The 23,518-nt window shown below is 48.1% G+C and overlaps 2 protein-coding genes across 5 annotated transcripts in view; one reads left to right on the top strand and one right to left on the bottom strand.

Annotated features, from left to right (window-relative positions):
* Nucleotides 1-9,300, top strand: part of Npc1 (NPC intracellular cholesterol transporter 1) — a 46,696-nt gene extending 37,396 nt beyond the window's left edge. For 3 of the 4 annotated variants that reach the window (XM_021150653.2, XM_021150652.2, XM_029472285.1), the window contains exons 17-25: nt 336-425; nt 788-978; nt 1,659-1,774; nt 2,289-2,418; nt 3,713-3,913; nt 4,642-4,873; nt 5,530-5,643; nt 6,889-7,051; nt 7,734-9,300. In XM_021150653.2, coding sequence (XP_021006312.1) covers nt 336-425; nt 788-978; nt 1,659-1,774; nt 2,289-2,418; nt 3,713-3,913; nt 4,642-4,873; nt 5,530-5,643; nt 6,889-7,051; nt 7,734-7,816 — 1,320 coding nt within the window. In that variant the 3' untranslated portion in view covers nt 7,817-9,300. The remainder of the gene's footprint in view (nt 1-335; nt 426-787; nt 979-1,658; nt 1,775-2,288; nt 2,419-3,712; nt 3,914-4,641; nt 4,874-5,529; nt 5,644-6,888; nt 7,052-7,733) is intronic. The other variant, XM_029472286.1, reaches the window with a different exon arrangement.
* Rmc1 (regulator of MON1-CCZ1) overlaps nt 8,781-23,518 on the bottom strand; it is a 22,841-nt gene continuing 8,103 nt past the window's right edge. Inside the window, exons 4-20 of the mRNA XM_021150654.2 lie at nt 23,072-23,128; nt 20,987-21,073; nt 20,023-20,163; nt 19,677-19,780; nt 18,666-18,755; nt 18,469-18,574; nt 17,553-17,664; nt 15,187-15,231; nt 14,953-15,006; nt 14,191-14,319; nt 13,517-13,623; nt 10,407-10,526; nt 10,098-10,175; nt 9,811-9,915; nt 9,654-9,722; nt 9,349-9,574; nt 8,781-8,937 (exon numbers count right to left, since the gene is read on the bottom strand). Of these exons, the coding sequence (XP_021006313.1) occupies nt 8,858-8,937; nt 9,349-9,574; nt 9,654-9,722; nt 9,811-9,915; nt 10,098-10,175; nt 10,407-10,526; nt 13,517-13,623; nt 14,191-14,319; nt 14,953-15,006; nt 15,187-15,231; nt 17,553-17,664; nt 18,469-18,574; nt 18,666-18,755; nt 19,677-19,780; nt 20,023-20,163; nt 20,987-21,073; nt 23,072-23,128 (1,710 nt within the window). The 3' untranslated portion in view covers nt 8,781-8,857. The remainder of the gene's footprint in view (nt 8,938-9,348; nt 9,575-9,653; nt 9,723-9,810; nt 9,916-10,097; nt 10,176-10,406; nt 10,527-13,516; nt 13,624-14,190; nt 14,320-14,952; nt 15,007-15,186; nt 15,232-17,552; nt 17,665-18,468; nt 18,575-18,665; nt 18,756-19,676; nt 19,781-20,022; nt 20,164-20,986; nt 21,074-23,071; nt 23,129-23,518) is intronic.

Genomic DNA, 23,518 nt, shown 5'->3' with positions numbered 1-23,518 from the left:
AAGCCAGTGGAACCTTGTTTCATCTAGTACATACTGTGTCTCACACACACAATTGAAATAATCCATACACAGAATTATAGTGTGCTATTAGGGTTAGGCTTGTGTGCATGTGATGCACATCGAGTGTGCAAGAGCGGTAAAGCCCTATACGTGCTGTAAGAAGTCTGGCTTTGGACTGGGAGCAGTGGTAGAGTCCTTGCCTAGCAAGGCATGGTGTTCAACCTCTAATGCTCCCCCAAAATAAGTCAATGGCGTCATGTCTTTGGGGTGTAAGACTATTTCTCTTCTTCAGTTTATGGTTCCATCAGCAACCGTCTCTCGGTTTGCTTTTCCAGGTAGCGGTGTTTGTGGGCGTCCTGTCATTCAGTGTTGCGGTGCTGAACAAAGTAGACATCGGGCTGGACCAGTCTCTCTCAATGCCAAACGTAAGCGCCTTCTTTCCCTTAGCTCTGTTAGCTGCTGTTGAGTAGAGTTTTCAGAGCATGTGTGCAGGTGCTAGTGCTTGCTTCTGCATGCGAATCATGCGAGGGGCAACAGTGATGAGCTGCAGGACTCGGCTGCAGGACTGGGCTGCTGGCCTGTGAACGCATAACTCTTCATGATGTCGCCTTAAAGGGGAGCAGCCAGTCTCGTGAGAGCCCTTCTGTCTGGGGCTTAGCAACAGGTGCACTCTGGGACCTCGGAGGAGAGAACCATGCGTCACCTAGGTTGGCGGCTTGGGCCCTAGCACCCTCTATTCTTAGCATCTCCCATCCAACCGTACTTCACGCTTTAATCTTCTTTTCAGGATTCGTATGTGATTGACTATTTCAAATCACTCGGTCAGTACCTGCACTCGGGCCCACCCGTGTACTTTGTCCTGGAGGAAGGCTATAACTACAGTTCACGCAGAGGGCAGAACATGGTGTGCGGCGGCATGGGCTGTGACAATGACTCCCTGGTGCAGCAGATATTTAACGCAGCTGAGCTGGACACCTAGTTAGTATCCGAACTGTCTGGTCCTTTGTACTTCTTTTTCTCTTTAATTAATGCTTCGTTTGAGATATGTTCTCCCTGTATGGTCTCCAAGTTGACCATGAACCTGGAGTGGGCCCTATCTCAGCCTCCTGAGTGTTAGGGTTAGACTAGTTCTCGTCACCTGCCTGGGTTTGGTCCTTTTCAGTCATGAACAGAAAGGTAGAAGGGGCTGGAGAGATGGCTCAGTGGTTAAGAGCACTGACTGCTTTTCCAAAGGTCCTGAGTTCAAATCCCAGCAACCACATGGTGACTCACAGCCATCTGTAATGAGATCCGATGCTCTCTTCTGGAGTGTCTGAAGAGACCGACAGTATACTCATGTATATTAAATAAATAAATCTTTGAGAGAGAGAGAGAGGGGAAGAGAGGAAGAAAGAAAAGGAAGAGGTAGAAGGAGGAACTCGTGGCCAGGATCAACTCGGGCCTGAAATTTCTCACTAAAACCAGATTTTCTTTCGGGAAGGTTGCTTTTTGTTGTCATTTTAAAAAGAGTTAGAGCAAGTTTCCTGTGAGCAAAGTGGGCTTATTGGCCGTGGGTTTTCTTGAAGGTTTGGTCAGTCGTGCAGCAGTGTCAAGTGGAGGGAAGGAACTAGAGTTTGCAAGAGTCCCAACAAGCCTGTTACTGTCTCTCCTCTGTCCAGCACCCGAGTAGGCTTCGCTCCCTCGTCCTGGATTGATGATTACTTTGACTGGGTCTCGCCACAGTCGTCCTGCTGCAGACTCTACAACGTCACTCACCAGTTCTGCAATGCTTCTGGTACTTCATCTCCTTTTCTAGACTTTCTCATTTCAGACAAATAGTAGCATCATTTAGCCATTTCACTTTCCCTTCGTTTGTGCGTGTTTGTCAGTGTTGGAGCTGTCTCCTTCCCTCTGTCATTGTCCTGTGCTCAGTCACACATGTGACTCTCAGAGCTGCGTCAAGCAAGGGGAGCACCAAGGGCTTGGTCCCCAGTCAGACTTCTCATTTGTGCAGAGCACAGGTCTGTTCAAAGGCAGGGCTGTGCTTGTGAACATGTGAGTCCTGAGCTCTTAGGTGTTCCTCAAAACAGGGCACCTACGTCCAGGAGGGGTTTGCTATATATTATATAGCCTGCTTATAGGCTTGAGTGTGTCGCTTATTGAGACCACATGGAGCTGAAGCGTTTGGGGGTGGGGTGTTTAGCCTTAAACACACAGTCCTTAAGTGTTAAGTCTTGAGTGTTTGTTGTTGGTGCTGTTGTAAGTCTTGCTGCCCATTTTTCTAATGAATGGCTCTCCTTTTTTGTCAGTGATGGACCCAACCTGTGTCCGCTGCAGACCTCTGACTCCAGAGGGTAAACAGAGGCCTCAGGGGAAAGAATTCATGAAATTCCTGCCCATGTTCCTTTCTGATAACCCCAACCCCAAGTGCGGCAAAGGGTAAGTGCTGGCCAGGGAGCTCTGAGCTAAGCAGTCACTGCTGCTTCAACTTGAAGCGAGAAGCAGAGTTTGGATTGAGCAGGCTTGTACAAAAGGGGGTCCTCTGCCCTGCCCTAGTCCTGTAAGGCAGAGACACGGTTTAAAGAAACTCCTTCGGCTTCAGAAGGGTTAATCCTCACTGGGCACTCATTCTCCATGCTTGCTTCCCGTCCTTACCCCAGGCTATGGATGGAGGCAGATTTCCCATGCATATCACGAAGGAGTAGAGAGTTAAGAGGCCCAGTCAGTCCCATTGTGCCAGCAGGCTTAGAGACAGCATCTTTGCTTTGGTAAGGTTACCACAGTTTAAGGTTTAGGTTCTAATCCCTGCTACCCCAGCCTTGTGAGAGGGAGATGAGCTATGTAAATGCCCAGTCTGTCTGACCACCCATTGGCCACAGGGACAGGAGCAGGATGTCCGGCCCAGAAATAGTAAAGATAAGAGGTACTTTGTCCTGAGGAAAGCTTTATAGGTGAAAGTTGAATACCGCCTGTGTGTGATGTAACCAACACGGATGGGCTTGCTTTTATAAGAAGCCACATTTGAGCCAGGTGGTGGTGCCAAATGCCTTTAGTCCTAGCACTAGGGAATTTGAGGCCAGCCTGGTCTACAGAGTGAGTTCCAGGACAGCCAGGGATACACAGAAGCCCTGTCTGGAAGAGCAGCCAGGGGGCCTCCGCTGAGCAGTCCTGTCACTTGTGAGTGCCATATCTGTTCTGAAACTTTTGCTAGTTCTAACAAAGACTGCCTCTAAAAATTGAGGATAGATATTAGGACTCTCTTTGCTTTTTAATATTGAGGTTATTCTGGAATTTTCTTCATGAAAGCATGGAAGTTCTTTGGAATTTAGGAAGCAAAAGCCAAAGGGAGCATCCACTGTGCAGTGTCCTTGACTGGTTAGCACTCCCAGGCTGCGAGTGTGGTGGTATGCCCATCCACAGCAGCTAAGGTGAGGGACCTTTGCCAGGAGGCCTGGGCTTGCGTCCAGGTTCTTGTCCTTTCTCACTTCCTGTTACACAGCAGTAACATGTCAGCTCTGCATCATGTTTGGTTTTGAATTGGAACCAGCTAGAGAAACAATAGTGGCCGTGCACAAGACAAAGCACAGCAGTACTGTAAGGCAGTGCTTCCTTCCAGGCCCTTCTTCATAGGAGGCCTCCTTCATCCGTGTGGCCTCTGAGCCGTGTGTGTGACTCCACTCACAGTGCTCATATTCTGCCCATAGCCTTCCTGACACCCATACCTCTTCCTCAGGGGACATGCTGCTTACGGTTCAGCTGTTAACATTGTGGGAGATGACACTTATATTGGGGCCACTTACTTCATGACCTACCACACCATACTTAAGACCTCTGCTGACTATATTGATGCCATGAAGAAAGCTCGGCTAATAGCCAGTAACATCACAGAAACCATGCGTTCTAAGGGGAGTGACTACCGCGTATTCCCTTACAGGTAAAGCAGGGAGGGCGGGCTCTAGGGGGTAGGGTAGGGACTGCAGATCCTTCGCTCTCATTCTGACAGCTGCTTTATCCTCAACCAAGAGTAGTGTATGAGGGGCATTTGAGGTGAGCAGGCCAGTGTCTTTAGCCTCTGCTGTGCTCTGAGGACTGAACACAGACCTTGGTGTGTTGTCCCAGCCCAGAGAGACACAGGAGAGTAAGCCTTGCACAAGGGACATGGTGGCAAGGATCCCTGCTGCCTGCTCATTCCTTGGGACATTGCTCTGATATAGACTTCATTGGCTGGGGTCAGTGTTTGTTTTGTTGCTGCTGCTGCTTTCTCTGTGGAAAGTCAGGAAGGCAGAGCAATCAAATGATTGCTCTTCTCAAACTGTGTGGTTAAATAATTCCAGCCTTTACGTGCAGACTTCTGGAGTAGGTGTCCTAATTCTTGGGCAGTTCCCAGAACAGACCTGATTGGTTTCTTTCTTTTCCAAATATCCTATGGAAGTTTTCTGGAAGTATTTATAAGGTAGCAAAAATTGAGCTTACAAATAAAAAGTCTATGTCAGCACGCATTTGGGGTTACTATCAGGCTGTCTTTGGATGTCAGTGGCTTTGCTCTAGGTGTATGGTGCCTGTGTGGGGTGGTTTTCTGGGGTGTCTGTCAGGGTGGGATAGAGGGAAGACCCCGGGAGGACAAGCTCTAACCAGATGACTCTTCCTCTCCCCACCCCCCAGTGTGTTCTACGTCTTCTACGAACAGTACCTGACCATTATTGATGACACCATCTTTAACCTCAGTGTGTCTCTGGGCTCCATATTTCTGGTGACCTTGGTGGTTCTGGGCTGTGAGCTGTGGTCTGCGGTCATCATGTGTATCACCATAGCCATGATCCTGGTCAACATGTTCGGTGTCATGTGGCTGTGGGGCATCAGTCTGAATGCTGTCTCCTTGGTCAACTTGGTGATGGTTAGTCCTGGTCTTCTCTCACTTTGTCCCTAGCTCCTGTGAGTCTTGCATGAATTGTTCCTTGGATTTCATGTAAGTCCTAAAGTGGCCTGAAACACAGGTGCCACTTAGCCACATGGCAAATATGAGGTCAGCCAGAAGTAAATGAAATTGTTTGAAAACAAAAAACCATGTAGCCTAGTGACATTAAGACACTCAAGTTTGACTTACCAGGTTATTCTGTAGGGTTTCCTGTACAAGTTGTCCAGCATGCAAGTACTTAGGAAGTATTGAAGATGTGGTCAGGCCTGGTGATGCACACCTTTAGTCCTAGTACTCAGGAGGCAGAGGCAGGTGGAGTTTGAGATCAGTCTGGTCTACACAGGGAGTTCCAGGACAGCCAGAGCTACAGAGAAAAATGGAGGGGGCAGCTTGAAACATACTAAAGGGAGGTAAACCCCCAGAACACGTTCAGCATGGTGGGTTGGCGGTATGCTGTCTCAGTGGGGAAGGACAGGTAACCTTGGCAAGTTTCCAGAAATGTCCTTAATCAAAACCAAGATACTGTAGAAAAGTAGAGGCCTGGGTAGAGCCTTCAGGACCCAGGGTTTCCTCCTGTAGTTTAGAAGACTTTTCAACCGGAAAAGCTCTGTTCTCATGGGGACGCTTTATTCCAGAGCTGCGGCATTTCTGTGGAGTTCTGCAGCCATATAACGAGAGCATTCACGATGAGTACCAAAGGAAGCCGAGTGAGCCGGGCGGAAGAGGCACTGGCCCACATGGGTAGTTCTGTGAGTATTGTTGGTCCCAGGGTGGGTGGCCTTGCAATGGGAATGCTTCTTCAGTGACTGGCTATACTTCTCAGAAAAAAAACACAAATTCAGAGGATAAAACAATTTGGATCCATTCTGTAAATGGCAGCTCCCAGCAATGACAAATTCTCACGTGATTCACTAAATAGCTATGTCTGAAACAGACCTGAAATCCCTCAGATTTGTCCTTGCTGTGTGCTCTCTCAGACAATCAGATGGCTTAATCAGGAAAGCTAGGAAACGTTAGGCTTGAGAGAGCTGGAAGCCAGTGTTAGGGTGACACAAGGGGTCTCGTGAGTTCCAGGTGGCACTGGGTTGTCTGTAGTTAATGCCCTGAGGTCCTGATCCAGCCCTTTATCCTGCTGTTCCCCATCACTCACTCCGCCACTCTGGAAAGTATCAGTGAAAACGTAAGCCTCTGCTCTGCAACAACTCCAGGCCAGCAAGATAGCCAGCAGGTCCGAGGGGAGCTTGCTCGGCAAGCCTGGTTTTGATCCCCAAACCCACATGAGAGATAGAAGAGGGGATTGTATAGAGTTGACCTCTGACCTCAATGTGTGCTGCAGACACCCCCCCCCCCAAACACACACACACACACAAAATCTTCTAAATTTCCATCTAAGAATCTACCTTGGTTCAGACTGCCTGCTTGCTTGCTTATTTATTTATTTATGTATTTTGGTTTTTTGAGACAGGGTTTCTCTGTAGCCCTGGCTGTCCTGGAACTCACTTTGTAGACCAAGCTGGCCTTGAACTCAGAAATCCGCCTGCCTCTGCCTCCCAATGCTTATTTATTTTTTAAAGATTTATTTATTTACTATTATATGTAAGTACACTGTCACTGTCTTAAGACAACTTCAGAAGAGAGGGCGTCAGATCTCATTACGGATGGTTGTGAGCCACCATGTGGTTGCTGGGATTTGAACTCAGGACCTTTGAAAGAACAGTCAGTGCTCCAATTTCAGAGAGACTGTCTCAAAGCATAAAGTGGGGAGTTGAGGAAGACATCCGAAGTTGGCCTTTGACCGCCACCCATTTGCACTCAAACATCCTTGGATTCACACATGCTCATAAAGCAGCAGGCCAGACAGTTTGGGTACGGGGCACTGTGTGAGTGGCTGGGCAGCTGCCCCAAAGCCCTTTGGACACTCACTGCTGAGGAAGGTTTGTGTGGCAGTAGATGCTTACGTATAATAGGCTAACAGCTCACTTCTGCCTCTCCAGGTATTCAGTGGAATCACACTTACGAAATTTGGAGGGATCGTGGTGTTGGCCTTTGCTAAATCTCAAATTTTTGAGATATTTTACTTCAGGATGTACTTAGCCATGGTCTTACTCGGAGCCACTCATGGACTAATATTTCTTCCCGTCTTACTCAGTTACATAGGTAAGAGCAGTTCTTTCTTCTCGCGGGTGTGGGAGGAACGACATTTACTTAACTGGGCATGGTGTCACAAGCCTGAAATCCCAGGGAGTGGAAGCAGGAAGGATCCAAAGTTCAAGGTCATTAACAGTGAGTTTGAGATTAATCTAAGCTAAAAGACCCTGGCTCAAAGAAAATTTTAAACTTGGACTTTCCTAAAGTATTTGAGTTTGTACTGACAGCATAGCTCGTACTGCATTAAAACCATAGAAGGAAACAGTAAAACCTCCCCAGGGCATCTCGGTTGGCCAGGGCATTTCCTTAGGCATCCTGGAGGCCTGGGCTCACTCCACCTCATACAGTGAGGCCCAGTTGAAAAGGTAACAGGATGAGTCTGCCTTACAGCTTTGTTACTAAGTCACTGGAGGCTGGAGAGACAGCTCATCGGTTAAGAAAGACACTAGCTACTCTTCCAGAGAACCCAAGTTCAGTCCCCAGCACCCCTATGGCGGCTCACAACTATAACTCCAGTCTGAAGGAATCTGACAGCCTCTTCTGGCCTCTGGAACGCTGCATAGATGCTGTACATAGGCTAGGCGTGCATGCAGACAAAACACCCACACACAAAAATAAAATAGAAAAAAGCAACAAGAGCATGGCTGGTTTCCACGCCTAGGTTACTTACGCCTTCTCTTGTCTCATACAGGGCCGTCGGTGAATAAAGCTAAGAGACATACCACTTATGAGCGCTACAGAGGGACAGAGAGAGAACGGCTCCTCAATTTTTAGCCTTGTAGCAGGCTTTGGTGACTGTGTTTATGGATAGGTCACGTTTACTGCAAGACAGCTGCACTGTCAAGACTGAGCTGGCTTCTGGCTGTTCCCAGGAGTCAGGCTGTGTCAGAGCTGTGTCACATGCAGCTCTGCCCACGCTTTTAAACTCAGGAATGCACACCTAACTTGTGAAGCAGTATTATGGATCTGAAAGCAGCAATCGCCAGCCCCTACTGGCGCACCAGGAGGAACCTCATCTTGGGTACAAGGAAGGATAGTTCTGTCACTTTAATTTTCTTCAATGCCTACTTTTAGTGAAGGTCATTAAACACTTTAACCTCCCTTCTAGCCCACCACCAACCAGAGATAGTGGGAAAGAAAGGATACAGGGGAAGTGGACCTGTTCTTTGGAGCAGATCCTGTCTGCATTATCAGGAAACCAGCAATTCAGTTCACAGGTCAGCAGGCAGCTCCACCCACTCGCAAACACTTCACGGATACACCAGCAGTGTTGGGGTAGGAACAGCCAGGCCTCAGCAGGAGGGACCAGGGCCGACAGGAACACCAGAAGTTCTTGGCTGTTCCCCTCTCAGCAAAGACTGGAGACCAACAAACATTACACAGCTAGCTCTATATTCTCTCTGTGGAGTCCCAACAAATGGAGCTCAACTACACAATATAAGGCAGACCAACCAATCCATGCCTGTCATTCACGTGTCCTGTGCTTGCTTTAGGGAAACAGTCCTTCACAAGTCTGCCTTTCACCTGTGTCTGCTTCAGCAAAATGTTCTTTCACATTTGCCCCAGCAAAACACCATCCAACACAACTGACTTTCCAAAGAACCCTTAAGTTTCCATTTCACAGTGGCAATAACTGTGACCTGATCCCCAGTTCTGAAAAGCCAGCCCACATGCTGTCTCCTTTTTTCGGGAGTTAGCAACATTTGAGGATGTTGTAGGTACTTTATTACATTTTTTGTAGTTTAAAGAGCTTTATTAATGCAATAAATTAACTTTGTACATTTTTATATTTAAAAAAAAGACTATTAAGGGACTTCAGAATGTTGTAGGCCTCATTAGAGCTTGTTCTCCAAAAACCTGCTTGAAAAAGGCAACGTGTTCTTCACAGTGTTCTCCTGTAGGGACAATGCAGCTCAATCAGCAGCTCGTTAGGGCACGGGAAGGCAGAATGCAGGCAACGCTCATGGATTTTAACTTATTTTTCTTTAATAAAATACCTCCTCCTCCATTTTGAGGTCTTTTATTGCAGAGCTCACACCTTCAGCAGCCAGAGCATCTCTGACCTGTCACTCATACCGTCTGTGCTGTGTATACACAGCATAAGCTCATCCTCTTGCATCCTGTCTTATCACTACTTGCTTAAACCTGAAGCATTCAAAGCCCAAGCCATTTCAAATGCTTCGCCACCATGTGCATTCCTGTTCTGATTCTATAGAGAGATCCCAAAGTCAGATATAAATATGCCCTTCAGCCCTGAACTTCATGAAAGCTTCCATTGTCTATGGTCACCCTGGGCATTCCCTTACCTGGTGTGAAGTTAGGGTTCCCTCGCAGACGCTGGTTTCGCTGTTCAAAGAAGCGGAATATGGTATAGAAAAGCATGACATCATCAGTCTGCTTCGCAGCATCTAAGAATTTGCGAGCAGAAATGTTGTCATGGCCACCAATACCCCGGATGAACCTCAGGGCAGCCAACACCTGGTGTTTAGACAGAAGAACTTCTACTATCTCATCATTTGCTGTTGAAAGTCTCTGGAAGTAAGAGAGAGAGGGGTAAGGCAACCACAGGAAGGAATGCTGGTGATACCTGAAGCTGTGGCAGGGCAGTTACCTTCAACATGTCCAGAGATAGCTGGTGGGCGGGAGGATAAAAGCTTTCTAGGGACAGCAGCAAGCAAGCCTGAAAGATAGGGTTTCGGCTAGCTTCAGTTTGAAGGTTCCCACTGGAAGGTTTAGTGACTACAAAATGGGCATCCAGTGGTACAGACCAAAGGCTTGGAGTCGCTGAGCACGTGGTACTGCAGGAACTGGTGCAGCATGTAGAAGAGGTTATGCTGGACAAGTGTCTTGATGACAAGTTCATGTAAGTAGTGCTGGGGACACAGGAGGAAGTAAATTATATCGCTGAGTCACTGGACCATGGCTGGCCACACCCATTCCCACTGAGAACCAACTGGCATGGTTAAGGCACCCGGGGTCTGCAGATTCTTTGGCCATCTCTTCTGATCTCATTCCTCTCTCTAACTTAAGATGGCAAATACCCCGCTGAAAGTACCTGCACTGGAATCTGAAACTGGTTCAGAGAACGAATATATTCCATCAGCACAGCTATCACAAACTTGTGTGGCATCTCCTAGGGAGGAAGAAGGAGGTCTTGTAATGTCAGTTGCAAAAGGAGCTACAGGCAGCCCACTGATCCCCAGTAAAGTCCAGTGTTCTGGGTACTGGTGTTAGACAAATCCTTATGAACTAGACGCCAACCACACAACCCCAGATCCTCCCCCAGGGCAATACCGCTCACTTAACCATAGTGTGGATCCTGTTGCTCCCCACAGTAGCCCACTCAGGGACCACACTCACATACCTTGTTTTCCACGAATGGTGACAGCACCTGTGTGTACACGTCAGACTGGTCCACCACTGCTTGGGGTCGCACTGGCCTTTTGAGAGGAGGGTTGCTCCGGCTTTGCCCTGCTTCTACTGCCTAAAGTGGAACAACTTGTGACCTTGGTCACCTTCCACAGACATGGTACTCACTACAGTTAACCCAAGACTTAAATTTCTAGACACAAGTCTATCACAAGCCAGACACGTGACAAGAATGACAAAACTCTTCCCATGGCAGACCTGTGCTCTGGCAAACACTCCAGGGTTTGTGGGAGACTGCAACTAAATAACCAAGCCAATCACGCTTTTTCCAACCTCTGAAGACGTGTAACTGACCTCAGCTTTTCTCACTCTTGACCAGCTGCACTGTCGTTCATGAAGCTACCAGACAGTAAAGGAGCGCAGTGTGCACTGGATCCATGTTGGCATTTTAAAATTCATTTTTGTAGTCTTTGAAATGGATCCAGGGCCTCACCAATCTCTACATTCCGACCACCAAGTCACAGCCTCTGGCCAGTGTAATGGGAATTATTGGACAGTAAGCCAGAGTTCCCCAAAGATGACAGAGCTGTGAGCTGCACCAGCTGTGTGATCTCTAAAGAGCAGGCACAGCCTCAGTGCGGACAGCCTGACCATGACATCAGTCTGACAAAGCCCAGGGTCTGCCACTGGGCTCAAACCCGCTGACTCCACAGCCCAGGACACCACCAGAAGGACCAAGAGGAGGAAGGAGACAGAAAAAGGACAGAGGTGATGTAGGCAGCCTGGCCTTCAGTGGTCCATCAGACTAACTTCAAAGAGCCAAGCAAAGTGGGATTCTCAGCTTGTTTAAACGATGTCCACTGTTGCTAAGCATGTCCTTGAAGTAATTTCTTCCACTGATCCCAAATTTATTTCTTGCTTTAGAAAAACAGAAATACTAAGTTCTGAACCTAATAAGCCACAGTAATTTTCCCTCCCTCTCATTGAACACATGCTGTCTATTAACTGAAATGCACGGTGCTGGTGCTTAGCCAATGGCTCCCAGGACACTTACGGTGGCAGTATCCAAGGATATCCTTTGTTTCTACTCTTAGGATAAACCCTGTTGCCCTGTCAGTAAGTGTTGGTGAGTACAGACATGTGTGGCTGCTGCGGATGCTGAGGATATCTGACTGCTGAATACTCAGCCCTTTCTGAGGCTCAGAGAATATCAAAGAAGTAGTAGTAGAATGTTAAAGCCAGAAGACAGGGTAAAAGGGCTGCAAAATACCCTGACACAGACATCACAAACATCTCACGACAGCAGTCAATCACGGACCCTAAACCTCCCTGCCAGACTATCTGGGAAGAGACAGTCATGGCCTTTGGTTGAGTACCCAACAGCGATCCCACCAGGCTCCAAGGGACATTTGCAAATCTGCTAGTAGACAGTCCTCATTACAGGAAAGAGACTTGTAAGGAGGAGGAGCAAGACAAGGCTAAAGGAAGGGAGTGACCGGGGATGAAGACACAGGTAAGAGGAGTGACCGGGTATGAGGGCACAGGTAGGAGGAGTGACCGGGGATGAAGGCACAGGTAGGAGGAGTGACTGGGGATGAAGGCACAGGTAGGAGGAGTGCCCGGGTATGAGGGCACAGGTAGGAGGAGTGACCGGGGATGAAGGCACAGGTAGGAGGAGTGACTGGGGATGAAGGCACAGGTAGGAGGAGTGACCGGGTATGAGGGCATAGATAGGAGGAGTGACCAGGGATGAGGGCACAGGTAGGAGGAGTGACTGGGGATGAAGGCACAGGTAGGAGGAGTAACTGGGGATGAAGGCACAGGTAGGAGGAGTGACTGGGGATGAGGGCACAGGTAGGAGGAGTGACTGGGGATGAGGAAGCGAACAGTGGGAATGAAAGAAAACAATGTTGCAGACATACAGGAAATTGTCAAAAGATACATTTCATCAATAAAATAGTTACTTTGGCCAGGTGTAGTGGCACATGTCTTTAATCCTACACTTGGGAGGCAGGCGGGTCTCTGAGTTTACTTGGTCTACATAATCAAGTTCCAGGCCAGTCAGAGGTATATAGTACAACCCTCTCTTAAAAAAGAGAAAGAAAGAAAGAAAGAAAGAAAGAAAGAAAGAGAGAGAGAGAGAGAGAGAGAGAGAGAGAGAGAGAAAGAGATAAAGAGAGAGAGAGAGAGAGAGAGAGAGAGAGAGAGAGAGAGAGAGAGAGAAAGAAAGAAAGAAAGAAAGAAAGAAAGAAAGAAAGGAAGGAAGGAAGGAAGGAAGGAAGGAAGGGGCTTCAATCCCAGCACTCAGGAGGAAAAAAACAACAAAACCAAACAAATATATACATTCATTCATTCTTATTTGAAATAAAAACCGTTTTTTAGAATACAGGTACATGTTGCATGATGTTGGACATACCTTGCCCAAATTTCCCTCTAGATAACCATGTAAATATTTGCAAAGGAGAAAGGCAGCTAACACTAGAAAGAAATCACACCTCTAACTTGCTAAGTGTAGGCTCTGTCAAAAGCCAAGGCTGATTTTCTTTCTACAAAATAGAGGCTGACCAAGAACATATGCACACATAAGCACAGATTTTAAAAGGCAGAAACTCGACGGGCGTGGTGGTGCACGCCTTTAATCCCAGCACTCGGGAGGCAGAGGCAGGCGCCAGCCTGGTCTACAAAGTGAGTTCCCGAACAGCCAGGGCTATAAAGAGAAACCCTGTCTCGAAAAACCAAAAAAAAAAAAAAAAAGCAGAAACAGGGCTGGTGAGATGGCTCAGCGGTTAAGAGCACCGACTGTTCTTCCAAAGGTCCTGAGTTCAAATCTCAGAAACCACATGGTGGCTCACAACCATCCGTAACAAAAATCTGATGCCCTCTTCTGGAGTGACTGAAGACAGCTACAATGTACACACATATAATAAATAAATAAACAAATAAATCTTTTTTTAAAAAAAGCTAGAAAACAGTGAAGGTGTTGAGTTGCAGCCTTGAGCCAGTTGCATGTGGGGACTCTGGGCATGCCGCTGGCACCTTGCCCTCTACCATTATGCCGACTAATCCTGTCACACCGCGAGACTCCTCCCACACTGTCTAGCTTACCATTGTGTAGCTCTGCTCAGCATCCAAGTACTTCTTATACTCATGGTTGAGTTTATCAAACACGGTGGCTATCACAGGCAGCGTGGCTCTGTCTGACTCACTCAGCACTGGAAAGGACAATGCAGGTCAGACTCACTGTAATCAGAATCCTCATGAGCGATCTCAGAGGGTGGCCAATGCAAACCCTGCCTTGAAGGACCCTCAAGTAAACATGAAAATCAGCCAGGATCCCTGCAAGTGACGAGGAAACCAGCAAGGCAGAAGATGTAATCAGCTTTCACTGGAGTGCCTGCCTACTGGCTGGTGTCTGTCAAAGTCTACAAGTCCTATGTGTATTTCCATCTTTCCTATGGGTTAAGAATCCATCCTTCAAGCATGTGGGCCTGACTGCAAAGGCACGATCAATTTCCAGATGTAAGTGGGAGGGGGTTGGGGAGCCTGGCAAGAAGACTTAGCAGGTAAGAAGCACAGGCCACCAGGCCTGACTGCCTGAGTTGATGGAAGGAGAGCAGAATCCTTCCTGTGAGTCATCCTCTGAGATCCAGACACAGACCATGGCATGTGCATGTGTACCATGCTGTGCCCAGATACGGACACAAGCAGGCAGAATTTAAATAAATAAATAAAGAGATGGCGCCTTCCCATAGACCGTGGGGAAGGGTCCGGGCACTTACTCTGTGAACACACAGACAGAACCACCGCCTTGCACTCCTTCCTCTGGAGGAGAAAGTCCATCAGCCTTCCTTTATCTGGCAAGAGATTCACTATGGGCTGAAGTTTCACCTGCAGGTTCCAGAGGTAACCTGGATGTTAAGAGGCAGCATGTTCATCAATGTGTGCAAGCCAGAACCAAAGCCAACAGAAAATGACTCAACCTCTCTATCACATCAAAAATAACTCAAGTGACCACTTTCTCAGTTTCCGAGATCTCGTCCTGGCGTCAGTGTACGGAAGAGAAGTGAACTAACTCCCTGTATGCAGCGGGTGTCTACCTAAGAACCCTGGAGGATGAGACTGAACACTTAAAATGATAGAGAACTGCAAAGTTCTCAGGTGCAAAGCCACAGGCCATTATCCAGGAAGAGACAACAGGCTGAAGGAGCTGTCACCAGCAAGATGAGATAAGGGACAGGTGGACACCTTAGGCAGGAACATGAGGAGTGGGGCTAGAGTGTGAGACTGTAGACCACTCATCATGGGCAGCTTTTCTGAAATGGCCATGGGAATCAAGCCAGGGTTGGCCACTTTAGTTATAAGAATCATACATGCTCATGGAAGAAAAAAAAAAAATGACCCTGCAGAGAAGTATAGGGTGAGATGCAGTGCCACTCTCAAGACAGAGGGGAGGGCCACCTCAAAGATTCATACTGAAGTGACTCTGGCAGGACTAAAGTGGGCACATGCTTTTCTAGCCTGGCAAGGGCCCTCAGACCTACCTTGGCTTGCACTGATAATGATGTCTGGTTGAAAGACGATCCATGAAGAGGAATCTGGTTGTTAAAGGAAATTCCACACTGGGAACATTGGGTCACAAAAGGGACGCCCCATTTCACTTAGCCCTTGCCCCCACCTCTTGAGGCCACAGAAGGCCTGCATCCCCAGAGTAGCTCCAGTAGTGGGGCAGGGACACATCCCCTTTGTGCACAGTGCCACCACCTTCGTGAGGATACAGAGTTTACAGGGGACAGGAGACTGGCTGGTCACGGCTGCAGGACCTGCAAACAGAGAACACGAGCGTGAGGAGGCAGTAGGGAAAGCTGCTGGAATGAGAACTGAGCCATGAAAGAGAGGCTCTGTAATGCCTCCAGCAGCCAGGACTTGACTGTAGTTAGGTGAGGAGAGGAAGGAGGGTCTTGCCTCACTAATGACACACCCGGGCAAGAGGGAGTGCGTCAGCTGCAGTCACGAAAATGTGTCAGATCTTCTCTCAACAGTGGTTGGCTGTAAGCTTTACTTTTTAAATGTTTTATGGGTTCAGTGTTTTGCACAAATATGCTTGTGTGTGTGTTTCTGCGCACGCGGATGCACACGCACACATATCACATCCAGGTCTGGTACCTGAAGAGGCCAACGAGGATGTTGGATCCCCTGAAACTGGAGCTATAGATAGTTCACCACCAGAGACCAAACCCAGATCCTCGGCAAGTTCGGCAAGTGCTCTTAACCAATGAGCCACGTCTCCATCACTGAGTTTGTTTTTACCAGAAATGACACATCACCATTTAAATGTGTACATTAAAGCCCTAAGAAATTGACCTGGAGGGCTCAACAAGAAGACGCAGATTCACCAACCTCGAAGGTTCAAATGAAGACAGCTTGTGGTTAACTGCTTAACAATGGGCTCCATTACCCACTGCCCTGCCCTGCACTGAACAAATCTAGGCATAAGAGGGCCACCTAAGGAGCATTCCCCCTCGCATGTCAGGAACTCATTCCAACCAGTTCTGCTGCCTGTCCTGCAGCCTGGGAAACTGACCATTGATTGCCCAGCTATAATCAGAAGGCAGTGCTAGTGAGCTGCATACATAGACAGCCATTCTAACACACCCCACACCCAGATGAGGAGCGTGCTGTCAGACAAGCTTCTGCAAAGTCCAGGCACACAGGACTGAAGAGGGAACTTCCAACTGCCTACCACGGGCCTCAGGAAAGCACGGGCATTTCAGTCTTCAGAGACCCGAGGTGATCTTAACACAAACACAAGCCACCTGTTCAGCAAGACAAAGCCAATACATCTCTCAAAATCAGCTTGTGAATACATACCCACCCAATGACAGGGCCAGGTGGGCACACAGTCTCAGATTTCCCAGGGGCTCATGGTCCAGCAGGAAGCACAAAGGGCAAGGCATGTTCTATCTGCCCAGACTGCCTAAAACCCCAGGAACCCATGTATTCCTGCCCTCTTACTATCATCAGTCTTTCCTGGACTAATCTGATCCACTTCAGTTAGCACCTTGGTCAAGCAAGCAGCCTGTTTATTGCTCCTTTATTGCTGGATCAGAGTTGAGGGTTTTTACATGTTTACAGTCAATAATTTGCTATCAGCCATTCCTTACTGCAATGTTATTATCCAGGAAAAGCCAGATGCCAGAAAGCACACAGAAGCCAGTTAAGGACACCAGATATCTGTGAATGCCAGCTGTTCCTTCCCACTGGACCTTTTGCTGAGCCCATAAGATAAGCCAGCTGCCCAAAGGCTTGCTGATCAATCTACCACCTAGAGCTTGGCTCTCAACTGTCTGAACAAAAAGCACAAGGAAATCAGAGGCTGAGAACTGCCACAGGGCAGCTGACAAGTGTGCCTCCTAACAAAACAGAGACTGGGGGCTTCAATCAGCTAACTGGACTGCAGTCTTCATTAAAACTACAGTAACACAGTATTGTCAGAGGCCTGGTGTGAATGGGATTATTTCTTTTCAGAGCTCCTGACCTACTACTCTCCTGAGGTCCTCACCCATCTTAGTAGGAGGAACTCAAGAACTACACCTGTCAGCTGTTACTGTGACGAATCATTGGCCACATCTGCTATAACCAAGCACGAGGGTTTGATAAGGGGGCTCTGTGGTTAAGTCTTTGTTGCCCTAACACAGGACTGAATTCAGTCCAGAGCATCCACATCCTCAGAGTCACAGCTGCATCTATCTCCAGCTCTAGGGAATCCAGCACCCTCTTCTGCCTTCTGACAACATACATGCTCACACATACATGCAGACAAATACAAACACATAAATAAAAAGCAAATCTAAAAAAAAAAAGAAAAAGAGTACGAAAATGTAGGAGCATGTAACCCCATTAAAATTATTCAGCCACAGTCAGCTGAATCCCAGGGTTACAGAAACTGAGAAACAGAAGATGTTAAGGTCCTGAGTTCAATCCCCAGCATCCCAAAACAAGAAAACAAAAGTTCCTCTGCGAAATGAAACAGATTGAGGATTCCCCGTGTTCCTTGTCCCATTCTGAGCCTGACCCTGGAAGATTCTAACAAGAACACAGCCCGTGGGGAGAGCTAGCACTGCCAGCTCACAGAACCTCTTACCTGCCAGGGGGATCTCGTAAGGTTGAATTGATCGGGCTGGAAGCACAGGATGATGGAAGGTAACCGTGCCATCGAACTCGCCCCGTAACCTGATGTCAAAAATCACTGACGTCTACAGTAGGGAAAACACATCACCTGTTGCTGGTCTGGAAGCCTGTGCTCGCAGCCATCCCCAGCCCCGCCCCCTCAGAGGACGACTGTGCACAGCACGACTCTCTTTCCCACTGTCACTGCTTTCACAGACGCTTCCCGCGTCCTCGTAAGATCTCAAAGAGATATAGACAGAGCTTTTTCATTGAACTTGAAACAGCTTCATTAGTCAGAGACATAGCAGTGGGACCCTCCAAGAAAGTAGGGGAAAGGTGTGGCATACCTATACAGATGTTCAGTTAACCATCTGGAAAAGCAGACCTGTCACAAATCCATGGGCCCAACAGTGTCCAAACATGATGGTAAACTGTTTTCTATGCCCACACACATGAAACAGGCCACGGACTCAAGTGACACCAGGATCTGCAGTAAGTCCCAGCTCAGCTGGTTCAATCAAGTAAGAATCCAAAGATCAAATCAAATGATATTTTCTCAAAGTTTTTAATTTCTTTGGTTTTTTTGAGACTTTGTTTGAACCTCTGACCCCCAGCTCTGCCTCCCAAGTGCTGAGATAACAGGTGTGTACCATCACAGCTGGTTTTTAAGCAACGCTGGGACGTGACAAGCTAGGCAAGAACTCTACCTAGCAAGCTGCATCCCCAAACTGGAATTGTTTTTAATAAACTGCTAGGGAATCGGTTAAACTGCTCACTCCTTTGAGCTTAAGCTCTTTCCCACCCTTGTGCAGGCTTGCCAGCTCTCACAATGCCTATAAAAAGGCCCCGCACAGACGATGACGACGGCTGCTTCCCACATCAGACTTTACCTCTGTGTCCTGATGGTGGACAACGACCAGGTTGTCCACTACATTGAGGGCAAACTTTCCCGTCCTATTTAACTTCAGTATGTGCATCTTTTTACATGCACCCTCTCTGTAAGACAACACAGAGGTCAGAGAAAGAGGTCAGCAAGCCTTAGTTCAACTTAAAAGCAGAGAGCGCCGAGAGCACGAGACAGACGTACCGTGGGAGATGGTACAGCACCACCTCCGCTCCCGTGCTGTTGGAGGTCCGAGAGTGATGGCGCAGGAAGAGGATGTAAAGCTGCCCGTATCTAGTCAGAGAGAGAGAGACAAGTCACCTCTGGCCATTTTACTGCTGGACAGGTAGTAGCTGGGCTGGCAGGGGAAGGCTGGCCCAGCTGCACAAAGCCCTGGGCTGAGACCCCTGCATGCCAGAAACTGAGAATGGTGGCCTATGTTCAGAATTTCACCACTCAGGAGGACCAGAAGTTCAAGCCATCTTGACTACTTGTAATGTTACAAGTTCTGACCCAGCCTTAAAGGGACAGTCCGAGTTCTCTACATACAGTTTGACTACAGTTCTCTGGAAGAACACCACACAGCCAAGCACAGAATTCCAAAGTAAGGAAGAGATACAGGTCAAGAGTCACAACACCCACTGGTTATTCCACTTCTAGCTTTGTGTTTCCTTTCATAGAACGAGGACATGTCCCATAATAAAAGGATGGGCCATACTCTCTTCACAGTAGATGTTACCCACTGGGTGCTGCTGTGCTGCCGTGGAGTGTGGATGTCAACTCCAGCAATGAGCTCGGCCCTGGCCTGCCAGTCCCCACCCCAAAACTGCACTCACTTCTAGGCTCCCTAAACTGGGTGGCCAAGTGGAAAACGAAGACGAGAAAGGAGGGAAGTACATTCTACTACACTGAGTCAGTCACACGTCCGCTCCCAGGGTCAGTTCCCAGCACCCACAGGGCAGCTAAGCCCCAGCTGTAATTCCATTTCCAGGGGACTTGACACACTCCTGTGGCCTCTCATGTGCACATACATACAGATAAAGCATACAGAGAAAAATAAATAAACCTTTTGTTAAAAGTGTCACGTTCAAAACAAAAACCAGGCAAGTCCTCGCTATTGCTTCTAAGGGTCCTTTACTCTGCGCTCCTGACACACCCTATCGCTTGTGTCGCAAAGGGCAATTACACACAGGACCCCTCTGAAGACAGACATACATGGTCGCCATCGCAATGTCTCGTTCTGAAAGGCTAAGTTTAGTTGACTTCGGTGCAGCTGGTAACTCAATCTCGAACTTGGGAAGCTTCGACATGGTGCCAGCCTGTTTAGGGAAAGCGTAGCAACCTTTAGGGCATTGCCTCCATGCTTCTGCCTGCCTGCAGACACCAAAGCAATGCAGACCCTGCCTTCGATGCTTCCCCACAGAGCATCCGTGGACTGCTGGGATGGTGAGGTGCACCCTCTAGTGGTCAGAGATTCGGGGTTCATATGACTGCCTTGCTTCAGAGCTGGGTAGACAAGTGGGCAGCGGGGTTATGTTAAGGAGCCAGGGCTAACTCTTACCCTAAAATGGAAAGGCTGCAGGACATTCTCAAGGACCGTGGTGGACAGCAGGATCACGGCGCTCTCGGGGCAGTACGTGTACCAGTTCACATTGATGTTGTGACTCTTCAGGAGTTTGAGGCTTCGTTTCTCAGGCAACACCTAGGACCATGGTCAAGAAACAGAATCTTCCCATTAAAAGACTGCTACAACAAATTAGGTAAATTAAGAGCACAAAATACTCACTGAGGTCTGGGGTAAACCCCGGTGGAAGAGAGCTTGCATAGGACATGTGAGGCTCCCGTTCAGTCACCAACACCAGCAAAACCAAGGAAATCCAGCCCAGGGTCCCACAGGAAACTGTCATTTCTATTTACTAGACACACTAGCTGTGTGCATCTTGTTTTCCACACCTCCATAATTTACCCCTTCCTACACCCTGAGAGATGAGAAACTCAGGCTGAGAAAGGCTCGGAGCAGTAGACTGGCATTTACAACCAGGGCTAAGCCTCCACATGCTCCAACACCATGCACCTAAGATCAAGGAACCACAAGTTTTCATTAAGCTGAGAAACAGTGAACGTGAAGAAACATGTAAGCCAGCCAGCTCACTCAACTTTCCAACCGTAATGATAAAAAAAGTGAAATAAGCTAGACATCTTGTAACAGGAAGTGGCAAGACAAACAGCAGATCATCCACACAGCAGAACTGTCCTCAGAACAAAATCTGGGAACAACCCCCAAAGCATACCGCTATGCAGGAAAACCCACACTACACAAGTTTATGTGCAGGACTTCCCCTTTTGTGAAAAATAACAGTAAGAAATGCATGTGTATAGAGGAAAACTGGAATTGTGCACAAACTGTGGCTGACGGTCATTTTTATGAACTTGTACTTTTTGAGGCTGGCCACAGAGCCTTTGGCGCAGCACAGGCCGCTGAACTGCCTCTGCTTCCTCTAGCAAGCCTGTAACTGATACAATACCTGGTAAAATTCGATGCCTTGATCAGTTATGAAGACGATTTCAGTAGAGCTGGTCCAGCAGAATCCTAGTATGTTGGCATTCTTGGTCTGGAAGAATCGCAGGAACAGCGTTGTCAGAGGACTGTGCTTGCGCGGTTTATATTCCCAGCACCCAGGAGGCTAAGGCAGGGCACTTGGGAATTCAAGGCCCTCCCTGGCTACATTTCAAGATGCAGGCCAGTCTGGACATGAAATACTATCTCCAAAAAATTAAATAAGTAAAAATTAACAAAAAGCAAGGGGCTAGGGAGATGCCTCTATGGGTAAGAGCCCTTGCTGACCAGCATGAGGACTTGAGTTCGAATTCCCAGTATCCACATAAAATTGCCACAAGTGCCCATAACTGTAGTGCTAGTGTGGGACATGGGGAGCAGAGACAGGAGACAAGGACAAGTCTCTGGGGCTTGCTGGCCACTAGCCTATCTCTAGGTTCAGTAAGAGACCTGCCTCAGGCGGATTTCTGAGTTCGAGGCCAGCCTGGTCTACAAAGTGAGTGCCAGGACAGCCAAGTCTACACAGAGAAACCCTGTCTCGAAAAACAAAACAAAAAACAAAAAAACAAAAAAAACAAAAAAAAAAGAGACCTGCCTCAAGGGGACACAAAGGTGCAGAGCAGGACACTCCACATCCTCCACTGACCGGCACACACTGTGTGCACACACCACACACAAGTCCATACTGTAGCTTTAGCAAGTATAAACGCTCTAGTTTGTTAACAAGAAGGCTGTGCAGCTTCTCTTCAAACCCTCAATGCTCGGCTGTCACTCATCAGGCTCTCAGAGTGGACCTCACGTTTATGACAAAGGCTGGCTGTGAGCGATGTAGCCTGGGCAGTCAGGAACTGAGCACTGTCCTGTCTCCCCCTCCCAGATGCTGGGTTACAGGGAAGTATTTCCATGCTGGAGTCAAATGCTCTTTTAAACACGGTCTTCCCCAATTTTTGTCCTACCACTTCTACTGAAGGTCCTGAATCTTAATTCCTTCCACTCTGCCCAACAGAGGCAGAAGCCTGAGTTTTATGGAAAGATAATACCCAGAGGCCAGAGATTCCTACTTCTGCCTCTCAAACTCCAACACTCTTTCAGTCATTACAATAATACAAGGGCTGAAGTTCTTCAGTGGTCACAAAGCAAGATGGCTTCCAGGGGCCTGAGACCATAGAATGGGTGGCCTAAAGACTGAAGGGGAATAGCAGGGCTCAGACAAGGAGCTGTTCCATACTTAAAGCACCTGAAGGGCTGAGTGGAGCTTGGTTAAGTCCTGAGGCTCCTCTCATAGAAAAAGACCCCATTTTAAGTGCCACTTACCGGGAACAATAAGATGCCAAAGTTACCCCCATGTATTGACAGCTCTGTTTACTCTCCCAGCTGCCCTTGGGGTGACCATGGCATGGAATGGCATGGCATAGCAGAGCTCCCTCCAGCCTCATTTATTACACCCTACAGAGGGCACAGGGATACAGGACGGAGACCCATCAAACAAAGAACACTTCAGAGAACCTCACAAGATGGAACACGTGGGATCCAAGGCCTGAGGCCCACAGAGAACCTCACAAGATGGAACACGTGGGATCCAAGGCCTGAGGCCCACAGAGAACCTCACAAGATGGAACACGTGGGATCCAAGGCCTGAGGCCCACAGAGAACCTCACAAGATGGAACACGTGGGATCCAAGGCCTGAGGCCCACAGAGAACCTCACAAGATGGAACACGTGGGATCCAAGGCCTGAGGCCCAGAAGCCTGCAAGCACGGCGAGGAAGCCCCAGACAGCACTGAAGGTGACCCTTCAGCCATCAGGCCTCCATTTTATAGCTGAAGACACAAAACTGGGTTAAACTGTCCAGTATCATAGCTGACCGCCCAGCCGACCTCTCCAGCTCATCAACAACACAGACATCTCCCCAGACAGACAGAGATTCCAGCCTATGCCCACTACCCAACCCATCGCTCACCACACACAAACAACAATGGACACTGCAGTGAGGAATGGGGCCCTGCCCCCTACACCCACACCCACACCCACCCACACACACACACACACATACCTTGCACTCTTGTGTGTACTCCAGTTGAGAGTTATCTGGAATAAAATTACAAAAGTCCTGAAAGACAGAAAAAAAAACACAAAGGGAAATTTTCAGATAGAACAGCCTACTATGAAATAAAATGGACAAATGTTTTTGGTTTTGTTCTGAGACAGGGTCTCACTAGGAAGTCCTGGCTGTCCTGGAACTCAGAGAGATCTGCCTGCCTCTGCCTTCTGAGTGCTGGGGCATCTTGAAGGTGTGTACCCCTTGAAGGTGTGACAAGCAGATTTTTAAAATGATTAAAAAACAGCTGGACAAACACCCACAGACAGAAAAGACAAAGACAATTAGGGTCAAATGATACCAGATTTCTCAGTCAACTAAGAGAAGTCCATCTAACCACTCAGTTGGAGCTCAGTCAACTAAGAGAAGTCCATCTAACCACTCAGTTGGAGCTCAGTCAAC

The sequence above is a fragment of the Mus caroli genome, chromosome 18 (assembly GCF_900094665.2).
Source record: "Mus caroli chromosome 18, CAROLI_EIJ_v1.1, whole genome shotgun sequence".
Lineage (NCBI taxonomy): Eukaryota > Metazoa > Chordata > Mammalia > Rodentia > Muridae > Mus > Mus caroli.
The sequence above is the reverse complement of the archived record's forward strand: the minus strand, read 5'-3'. Positions and strand labels throughout refer to the sequence as shown.